This window comes from Bubalus bubalis, chromosome 2 (assembly GCF_019923935.1).
Source record: "Bubalus bubalis isolate 160015118507 breed Murrah chromosome 2, NDDB_SH_1, whole genome shotgun sequence".
NCBI lineage: Eukaryota > Metazoa > Chordata > Mammalia > Artiodactyla > Bovidae > Bubalus > Bubalus bubalis.
Window position 1 is genome coordinate 20,625,167 of NC_059158.1, and position 11,630 is coordinate 20,636,796.

The 11,630-nt window shown below is 41.1% G+C and overlaps 1 protein-coding gene across 1 annotated transcript; it reads left to right on the forward strand.

The window, feature by feature from the left end:
* The first annotated feature begins 8,829 nt into the window (after positions 1–8,829).
* Positions 8,830–11,630, forward strand: LOC102410005 (histone H2B type 1-C/E/F/G/I-like). Its single transcript, XM_044938281.2, has one exon. It carries the CDS (start codon positions 9,725–9,727, stop codon positions 10,103–10,105), a length of 381 nt encoding a protein of 126 aa, XP_044794216.1. The 5' UTR covers positions 8,830–9,724; the 3' UTR covers positions 10,106–11,630.

Genomic DNA, 11,630 nt, shown 5'->3' on the forward strand with positions numbered 1-11,630 from the left:
TTCACCTTTTATTAATTCAAATCCTTCTCCTTAGATAACCCTTTTCTATACAAACAATTTATTCATTTTTCTACCATTAAGTTTTGAGTGGGTAAGGCGTAAGAACTGTTTTGGCTTTGGTAACAATATCAAAGGTAAACAACTTAGTTTATCTAAGCTGACAAATGGTAAGTCACCTTCAACACCTGAATTAACGGGAAGACATTACTTTGAAGCACTCTGAGTTAAGTGTGCACTACTTGAAGGACTTTGAAAAGCAGATTGCTAGGCCCCACCTCAGTTTCACTAGATTGACTAGATTTGGAGTAGGGGCCAATAATTTGCATTTCTAAATTATCAAAGTGATGCTAATGCGTCCGGGGATCATACTTGGGAGGAAAAAAAAAAAAAAAGTGAAACCCCCCCCTTCAGTTGTGTCCGACTCTTTGCAACCCAACGGCAGCCATCCCGTTTCTCCTGGGATCCCAACCCAGGGATCTAACCCGGGTCTACCTGCATTGCAGGTGAATTCTTGACCACTGCGCCACCCGGGATGATACTACCAGTCACACAAAACTGGAAAAGCGCCTTGAGTTTCAACTAAGTGTCAAGTCCTGAAAATTAGCACCTCCTTCTGGTGTGGCCTGTATACAAAAGAGCGTGGGCATTCCATGCCCCACCTCTGTCTGTCCCGCCTCCCATAGCCACGGCCCGCCGCACAGTCTCCCTCACTGGGTCTTCCCAACCCACCTCATGCTCCACTGTTTTTCCTGGAGCCCAACGTTACGTGTACATCACCTTCGGCTCCCCTACGAAGTCGCCAGGAAGTTGTAGGCTTCCGGCCACCACTCTCGCCCCGCGAGGTTTCTCATGACCACCCCCTACTGGTGCGCAGGTGCAGCCTACCCCCAGCCTCTCTTGCATCTGCCAGTGGAAATGAGAGACCCTAACAGTTTAAGGGGGCATTCACTTATTGATGGGCTTCCCTAGTGGCTCAGACGGTAATGCGTCTGTCTGCAATGCAGGAGACTCGGGTTCGATCCCTGGGTTGGGAAGAATTCCTGGAGAAGGAAATGGCAGCCCACTCCAATATTCTTGCCTGGAAAATACCATGGACCGCGGAGCCTGGTAGGCTACCGTCCATGGGGTCGCAGAAAGTCAGACATGACTGAGCGACTTCACTTTCACTTATTGAAGCGTAGAACGGAGTTGTTTGAAGACGGAGAAACAAGACATCACCCTCTGTTAATTTTTTTTTTTCCTCCTCTCAAAACCTGTTCTGAAAAGGCACTTTCCCTCATAACTAGTCCCCAAGACACTTTCCTTGCACCACCCGTTTATTCGCTCTCATATTTCTAGGACACTTTGAGGATTAAGTGGGTGTATGTGTATGTATGTGTGGATTATTATTATTTCCTACTTGAATATGTGTTTTAAGTTTCATCTTCAGATGCATGAACGGCCTACATCCATTACGCTAGAGCAGACATGGAGCGTACAGCCCACAGTATTTTTAGAGGCTCACGAATGTATTTTAATTTCATCTAAAATCAGAATTAAAAATGAACTTTTAGGTCGATGAAAACGTTCTAATATACCATATAACTAGAACGATGAAACCGTTCTACTAAACGTTCTAATACTTTATGTAATTTTAATAATGTTACTGTTTTTGTTGGTTTTATGGAGGAGAGGGCCCAGGAAGGTAAAAGAGAGTGGGGCCCGCAAAACAGTGCAACCTTGGGTGCAGGTAACACACAAACATCTCCAATTACTTCTATTTACTTTTTTTCTAATTGCTATTTTTTTTTTTTTTTTGGTGTACACATTTCCTAGTGCTTTCTAGATGTTAACACCTTTAATCTTCCTAACACACCTGTGAACTATTATTATTGCTATTTTAGCCATATGTATTGATTGCCAGCAGAAATATAAATAACCTCAGAAATGCAGATGACACCACACTTATGGCACAAAGCTAAGAAGAACTAAAGAGCCTCTTGATGAAAGTGAAAGAGGAGAGTGAAAAAGTTGGCTTAAAGCTCAACATTCAGAAAACTAAGATCATGGCATCTGGTCCCATCACTTCATGGCATATAGATGGGGAAATAGTGGAAACAGTGACAGACTTTATTTTGGGGGGCTCCAAAATCACTGCAGATGGTGACTGCAGCCATGAAATTAAAAGACACTTGCTCCTTGGAAGAAAAGTTATGACCAACCTAGACAGCATATTAAAAAGCAGAGACATTGCTTTGCCAACAAAGGTCCATCTGTCTAGTCAAAGCTTTGGTTTTTCCAGGAGTCGTGTATGGATGTGAGAGTTGGACTATAAAGAAAGCTGAGCGCCTAAGAATTGATCTTTTGAACTGTGGTGTTGGAGAAGACTCTTGAGAGTCCCTTGGACTGCAAGGAGATCCAACCAGTCCATCCTAAAGGAGATCAGTCCTGAATATTCATTGGAAGGACTGATGCTGAAGCTGAAACTCCAGTATGTTGGCCACCTGATGCGAAGAGCTGACTCATTGGCAAAGACCCTGATGCTGGGAAAGATTGAGGGCAGGAGGAGAAGGGGATGACAGAGGATGAGATGGTTGGATGGCATCACCAACTCAATGGACATGAGTTTAAATAAGCTCCGGAGGTTGGTGACAGACAAGGAGGCCTCACACGCTGTAATCCATGGGGTCGCAAAGAGTCGGACACAACTGAGCAACTGAACTGAACTGATTGAGTTGCTCAGAGCTTAAAATAATGTATCCAATATCATCTTATTAATAAATGGTAAAGGGCATTCTGACCTAAGAAGTTTAGATCCAGAGTCCTTGCTCTAAACCATTGCATAGAGACACTCTCTCTTTAGAACAAACTAACCAGTCTGCATGGAGAAGGAAATGGAAACCCATCCCCACCAGGGATCAAACTGGCACCAACTGCAGTGGAAGCCAGGAGTCATAGCCTCTGTATCACCATGCTCTAAACCACTGATGAGATATTGTCACTTTAGAACGATCTAACCAGGCTACCTAGAGAAGGAAATGGCAACACATTCCAGTATTCTTGCCTGGAAAATCCCATGGAGAGAGAAGCCTGGCAGGCTACAGTCAATAGGGTCAAAGAGACACATGACTGAATCAACTTAGCACTGAACATGGCTACTCTTGAGCTTTCTTTTTGACTTGGCCTACAAAGACTTAAACAAACGATTAATGTAGTTTCTGACAGCTCAAGGCCTAGGATAACCCTAGCTAGTCTTACGTTGCCTGTCCTAAATCGAAATCCACTTTTTTTCTTCCTATTCACTTCTGTTTGTTTTTGTTTTGGAGAATCATCCTATTTTGGGTAATTAATGTGAATTTTACAATGCTTTACCACAGTGAAGTTTTGTCACATAACATTGAATTTTTAGGTTATTTTGGAGTTTAAGAACATTTTACCATATTGAGTCATCAAAAAAAATTAAACATAGTCTAGTGTATCAGTTCAGTTCAGTCACTCACTCATGTCCGACTCTTTGTGACCCCATGGACTGCAGCACACCAGGCCTCCCTGTCCATCACCAACTCATGGAGCTTGCTCAAACTCATGTCCATTGAGCCGGTGATGCCATCCAACCATCTCATCCTCTGACATCCCCTTCTCCTCCTGCCTTCAATCTTTCCCAGCATCAGGGTCTTTGCCAATGAGTCAGCTCTTCGCATCAGGTGGCCAACATACTGGAGTTTCAGCTTCAGCATCAGTCCTTCCAATGAATATTCAGGACTGATCTCCTTTAGGATGGACTGGTTGGATCTCCTTGCAGTCCAAGGGACTCTCAAGAGTCTTCTCCAACACCACAGTTCAAAAGATCAATTCTTAGGCGCTCAGCTTTCTTTATAGTCCAACTCTCACATCCATACACGACTCCTGGAAAAACCAAAGCTTTGACTAGACAGATGGACCTTTGTTGGCAAAGCAATGTCTCTGCTTTTTAATATGTTGTCTAGGTTGGTCATAACTTTTCTTCCAAGGAGCAAGTGTCTTTTAATTTCATGGCTGCAGTCACCATCTGCAGCAATTATGGAGCCCCCTAAATTAAAGTCTGTCACTGTTTCCATTGTTTCCCCATGTATTTGCCATGAAGTGATGGGACCGGATGCCATGAGGGTGGTCCTCTTCACTTTCTGCCACAAGGATGGTGTTATCTGCATATCTGAGGTTGTTGCTATATCTCCAAGCAATCTTGATTCCAGCTTGTTCTTCATCCCCTCCACCATTTCTCATGATGTACTCTGCATATAAGTTAAATAAGCAGGGTAACAATATACAGCCTTGACATACTCCTTTCAATATTTGGAACCAGTCTGTTGTTCCATGTACAGTTCTAATTGTTGCTTCTTGACTTGCATACAGATTTCTCAGGAAGCAGGTAAGGTGGTCTGGCATTCCCATCTCTTTAAGAATTTTCTACAGTTTGATATGATCCACACAGTCAAAGGCTTTGACCTAGTTAATAAAGCAGAAGTAGATGTTTTTCTGGAACTCTCTTGGTTTTTTGATGATCCAGAGGATGTTAGCAATTTGATCTATGGTTTCTCTTCCTTTTCTAAATCCAGCTTGAACATCTGGAAGTTCACGGTTCACATATTATTGAAGCCTGGCTTGGAGAATTTTGAGCATTATTTTACTAGTGTGTGAGATGAGTGCAATTCTGTTGTTGTTTGAACATAGTTTGGCATTGCCTTTCTTTGGGATTAGAATTACTGACCTTTTCTATTCCTGTGGCCACTGCTGAATTTTCCAAATTTGCTGGCATATTGAGTGCAGCACTTTCATAGCATCATCTTTTAGGATTTGAAATAGCTCAACTGGAGTTCCATCACCTTCACTAGCTTTGATCGTAGTGATGCTTTCTAAGGCCCACTTGACTTCGCATTCCAGGATGTCTGGCTCTAGGTGAGTAATCACACCATCATGGTTATCTGGGTCATGAAGATCTTTTTTTGCACAGTTCTGTGTATTCTTGCCACCTCTTCTTAATATCTTCTGCTTCTGTTAGGGCCATACCATTTCTGTCCTTTATTGTGCCCATCTTTACATGAAATGATCCCTTGGTATCTCTGATTTTCTTGAAGAGATCTCTAGTCTTTCCCATTCTATTGTTTTCCTCTATTTCTTTGCATTGATCACTGAGGAAGGAAGTCTAATGTATATCTGTCTCTTAGCTTGAGTGAATTTTCTTTTTTATTTCAGGATTTCATAGTTTTATATACACAGATCTGGAATATTTTTTCTTGGATTTAGAATCCTTAGAATGTATTCTACTGTTGTAAATAATGTCTGAATTTTCTATTTCAAATCCAGAAAAGCCATGAATTTTTATGTGGTACTCATATATTCAGTAACCCTCTTATGCTCAGAAAGATCTAATTGTTTATAGACTCTTGTTAATTTTCACAATGACATTATTTTCAAACAATAAGGATAACGTCTTTTCTTGTTGAATACTTATCCTTCTTGTTTCTTGTACTTATGATATTAGCCAGGCCCTCAGTGTTACGTTGCATAAGAGTAGTACCAAAAAGCTTTTGTCTTTTTACAGTTTTGGAATCCTTCTAAAATTACACTATTAAATGTTGTGCTCACTGTAGCTACTTCTTATAAAGTGAGTCGCTACTCCTTATCCTTCTAGTTTGTTAAAAATGTTGATAATGAAGGCGTGTGATATTCTAATAAATACTTTCCTAGTATCTATGCAAATGATAACAGCTTTTCTCTATTAATTTCTTACAGTGGCAGATTTCGAATGTTAAAATTTTTTCCATTCTTATAATAAACCAAACATAATATACTATTGTTTTTTAAATAATGTTATCTCTTGGTTTCCATTTGCTTGCATTCTAAATAGAGCTTAAAAAAAAAAAGAAAGAAAAGGAATTTCGTAAGTAAAATGAGACTATAACTTTTTCTCATCTCTTTCTCTCTTTCATTCTGTGTCCAATTTAGGTAAGGATAAACAATTAACCAAAAAAAAAAAAAAAAAACCAACAAAAAAACAAGATAGCTATTTTTCTATTGAAACATCTGCAAAATAGGGATTATCAATTACTTAAATTTCACTAGCCTGTAAAACCCAGCCAAGTGTGGTATCATTTAGACTGAAGAGTACAAGAAATTTGTTTTTTAACTGCCTGTCCTATTTTCATAATCATAACTTGTTTATTCAGCCCATTACTTAAGTTTTTCTTGAAAATTATTGTTTTCTGTTAAAGCTTAGTATCTCTCTTTTGGTAGCAACTGTCCTTTTTTCTATTTGTATAATTTTTTCACACACACACAATATTTTTTTCCTCATTAATTTTTATAGATGTTTATTGTTGTAAGACTTTTCGGAAATGGCAACCCACTCCAGTGTTCTTGCTTGGAGAATCCCAGGGACAGGGGAACCTGGTAGGCTGCCGTCTTATGGGGTCACACAGAGTCGGACACGACTGAAGCGATTTAGCAGCAGCAGCAGCAGCAGCATAAGACTTTTCAAAGAACAAGGTTGTTGTTTATGGATTATCTCCATTTAAAAGAAATTTTTTTAATTTTGAGGTTGACATACTTAAAATAATATGTCAACTTGAAAATCCATGAGAACCTATAAACACACAATGAAATCAAATAATAACTCAGTAAGGTTGGTAAATATGTGCACCACATAAAAATACATGGCCTTTCTATACATTAACATTGGCCTATCTGGAATTGAAACAGAGCATCATTCACAACAGTACAACACACTCTAAGAATTCTAAGACCAATTCTTTCGACATAATTTTGATTTACTTTCTTGTTCTTTTTCTAGCTTTTTGTTGTTGTTGTTGAACACCTATTTTGTATATCTTAAGTGAATTTTGTTCCTTAAAGTATGCTTTTAATATTATGTATATCCCTTTTAGTACACCTTTAGATACATCCAACAATTTTCATGTGTATTATTTCCATTTATATTTATCTCATAATATTGCATAGTTTCTGGGATAATATTCTAATTCATTGTATTTAGAAGTGTGCTTTTAGTTTCCAATCATACATCAAGTTTGTTTTATTTTTATTATCCTAAAAAAAAATCTTTTCTATTGCTCTTTAATTAGATTATGATAAAAGTGTCATATATATGAAACTGATTCTTTTGTATCCATTGTGACATTTTCTGAAGCCAGTGTTGAATTTTCGAGATTATTAAATGTGTTCTTTAAAAGTTGGACATTCTGTATGTGTGAAATACAGGAATCACACACAGATAGATCAAGTTTGTTGACTGTGTTGTCCAAATTTTCTATAAGCATACACATTTTTTTTTGTTTGCTAGCTATGAGAATTTATAAGCTTAATATAATGAAAAGTTGACAAACAGCTCTAAATTTGAACTTCTCCTGCTAATTCTGTCAGCTGTTACCTTAATCATGGGCATATGAGGTCCCGAATGTTTCATCTTATCAGTAGATTTTAATTTTATCTTTATGGAATATAGCTCTTTTGATTTCTAGAATTTCTATGTTTTTTTAATTTTAAAAATTAGGTTGATTTTTATTGTCCCTTGTTCCTTGATTGCACTATCAGATTTTGATTTTTTTAAACTTTCAGTAAATTATTATGTTATAGTATCTGATAATTTCAGTATCTGCAAATCATTGACGTAAAGAGGGAATCTAAGGCTGTTGTTTCTTTGGAAGCCTGAACTCTACAGTGTCTCTTTTCCTCTTTGATTTGATACTATTTGTTATAATCTTATATTTGGACATTCTAAGTTCCTGGTAGAATGTTCCTAACATGATAGATGCTAAATAAATAATTGCTGAATAAATAAATCACAATCAACCTGTTCACATTGTATCTAGGAAAGTGGGTGGTGAAGAGGCTTCCCGCCTGAAGGTGTTTGTGTTTGCCTTCATAAGGCACTAGGAGGCGCTACGAACCTAGGTCACAAATTTAAAACTTCAGGGGTTGTCTGTGGGAAATAGACGGGGAAACAGTGGAAACAGTGTCAGACTTTATTTTGGGGGGCTCCAAAATCACTGCAGATGGTGACTGCAGCCATGAAATTAAAAGACGCTTACTCCTTGGAAGGAAAGTTATGACCAACCTAGATAGCATACTGAAAAGCAGAGACATTACTTTGCCAACAAAGGTTCGTCTAGTCAAGGCTATGGTTTTTCCTGTGGTCATGTATGGATGTGAGAGTTGGACTGTGAAGAAGGCTGAGCGCCGAAGAATTGATGCTTTTGAACTGTGGTGTTGGAGAAGACTCTTGAGAGTCCCTTGGACTGCAAGGAGATCCAACCAGTCCATTCTGAAGGAGATCAGCACTGGGATTTCTTTGGAGGGAATGATGCCGAAGCTGAAACTCCAGTCATCTCATGCGAAGAGCTGACTCATTGGAAATGACTCTGATGCTGGGAGGGATTGGGGGGCAGGAGGAGAAAGGGACGACAGAGGATGAGATGGCTGGATGGCATCACTGACTCGATGGACGTGAGTCTGAGTGAACTCCGGGAGCTGGTGATGGACAGGGAGGCCTGGCGTGCTGCGATTCACCGGGTCGCAAAGAGTCAGACACGACTGAACGACTGAACTGACTAACTGCGGAGAAGGCAATGGCACCCCACTCCAGTACTATTGCCTGGAGAATCCCAAGGACGGAGGAGCCTGGTGGTGCAGTCCATGAGGTCGCGAAGAGTCGGACACGACTGAGCGACTTCACTTGCACTTTTCACTTTCATGCATTGGAGAAGGAAATGGCAACCCACTCCAGTGTTCTTGCCTGGAGAATCCCAGGGACGGGGGAGCCTGGTGGGCTGCCATCTATGGGGTCGCACAGAGTCGGACACGACTGAAGCGACTTAGCAGCAGCAGCAGCAGCGGAAGGTTAAGGAGCCTGGGGAATGTTAGGGGAAAAGGCAAATTCAGGGAACACACCTCTCTGCAGAAAAGATAGATGGTATTGGAAGAATTAGCTAAGAACTGGTTTCAGTCGAAGATGATGATGCTGGTAATAAAAACTTTAAAATATAGGCGTTAAACAACGGGTTCTTCCATTTCTCTCTCTCTCTCTCTCTCTCTCTCTCTGTGTGTGTGTGTATGTGTTTAATCTTCTCACTGGTTGGACTGAACTATTTCTGACCTTCCTTTGTGGCTAAACTAGATGTGATTTGATCCTTTCCAGTTCGAAGGATTGTAGCCATATGGGCTATGAAATTCCTTATCTCCCTTCAAGTGATGTACTTTTTCCCCCTACCCTTTATTTTCACGCTCTATTTCTGCATCTTGTGTACAATAGGAACCATGGTATTCAGAATTGTCTGGATGACCATAGTTCATTTCCTCTCCCTGGTCTAAAATCTAGATTCAGATGTAATGATACTGCTTTCAAGGAGGTATAAACAGGCCTTGCAAATAGGAGACAGAACTGTGCCTCGAGCTTTGCTTCTTTGGTAATTTTAAAGCACTGGCGAGAGTGACTTCAAGTGTTTAAAACAAAGTAGTCTGAATTGTTATAAGCGAAACAGAATTTATTATTAAAAGGTTAACTAGATTAAAAAATTGGCCTGATTGGGGGAAAACTGTCACAGGTATGAGAAAGTAGATCTGGACTCATGTATTTGCATGCAAGTGAACCAATCAGCAATTGTAAAAGTAGGCCTTCATTTGCATAACGTTGCCTACAAATTCGGTGGCGTAGCCGCCATTTTATTTTCTCTCAGAAGACACTGCAGTTATAATGCCGGAGCCAGCCAAGTCAGCACCGGTCCCTAAGAAGGGCTCTAAAAAGGCGGTGACCAAGGCTCAGAAGAAGGATGGCAAGAAACGCAAGCGCAGCCGCAAGGAGAGCTACTCCGTGTACGTGTACAAGGTGCTGAAGCAGGTCCACCCGGACACCGGTATCTCGTCCAAAGCCATGGGAATCATGAATTCGTTCGTGAATGATATTTTCGAGCGCATCGCTGGCGAGGCATCGCGCCTGGCGCATTACAACAAGCGTTCGACCATCACATCCAGGGAGATCCAGACCGCCGTTCGCCTGCTATTGCCCGGGGAGCTGGCCAAGCACGCCGTGTCTGAGGGCACCAAGGCTGTCACCAAGTACACCAGCTCCAAGTAGATATATTTATAGTAACTATAAAACCCAAAGGCTCTTTTCAGAGCCACCTCATGTTTTCACCATCAGAGCTGCGTACTGGTGTGAATACGAGGCGTTCCGTCAGTGTTTAGGATAACATGTATTTATCAAAGCACTACTTTCTACCAACGGTTCCGCTTACAAAGGTCCCCAGCAGCCTAACAACCTCGGCTGAAATAATCTAACCCCAATTCTTGGAGCTCCAGGTTATCTTAAAATTTGTACAGGGTGCTCCGTCGGCTACTATGGGCACTTTATGAATCTCTGATCTTGGTTATATCTAAACCGTCACCCTGCCGAATTCTAGAGGCAACATTTAGGTTTGAAAATCCCGCTCTATAAAACCGAAACTTCGTAAGTATGACGTTGCGGGTCTCCACCCGGGTTCTTTTGTGTAGCTCCAGGGCTTCCCTCCTAGCTCAGTCGGTAAAGAATGTGCCTGCAATGCAGAAGCCATGGTGTTCGATTCCTGGGTCGGGAAGATCCCCTGGAGAAGGCAATGGCAATCCACTCCAGTATTCTTGCCTGGAGAATCCCGTGGACAAAGGAACTTGGCGGGCTACAGTCCATGGGGTCTCAAGAGTCGGACACGACTGAGTGACTTTTACTACTACTACGACTAATTCCTTTTACTCCCTCTCGCCTACCCCTGGCCCTTTGCCTAGGGCTTTCGAGCTCTGGCTAAGCATAGATTCTTTACATGTTTGGTGGCTGCAACTCTCCAGTCAGGGAACAGTAGTTATTTTTTTGTTTTGTTTTATCTTCCTCCAGGATTTTAGAGAGGCTCTCGTCATTAGATTTTTTTTTTTTTTTTTTTTAAGAATACAATCATCCCAGTCTTCTGACTCGTTTTACAAACTAGACTAGCAAAGTTCACAGAATTCTGTGTTCAGCCCACTCAGTCTTCACTCGTGCGGCCACATACTGTGAAACCTGTCTCAACAATCTCCAGTCCGTCCGGTCACTGCGATCTTCCGAGCCTATCCCCCTATCCTGCTTCCAGTCCTCCCCGCGCTCAGTTCAGAAAACGCAGCCATCCTAGTGACAAAGAAGAGGGGTCCTCAGGGCCGGCTCAGAACGCAAACAAGGAAAACTGTGGATGTAAAGATGCTTTTTAACGTTGTGAGCCGAACACCGAGGTTTGAAAGCCTACGGTTTATGCTCAAGAGAATAAATCCCGAAAGATAAAAGGCAGGGCACTTCCTCATATTTCAGGAAACTGCAAGTTAGAGGCGTCCTTTTGGAAGTTAGGAATGAAGGGTTCGGTTAAGGGCACCTCACCCACACATGGAAATGCCAAATCCACCCAAGAACTGCTATTATTGTCCTTTAGAAACAATCCTAGGCGGCCTCCCTGGCCAGTCTATCAGAGCCCCCTTTTATTGTCTCAAAAAGGTAAAAAAATAAGCACAAGGATAAAAACCAGTTTATTTTCAGGTTGCCAAATTACAATTGCTCTTGCACTGATTCTGATCACCTTGCTGTGAGTTTGAGGTGATACTGAAAC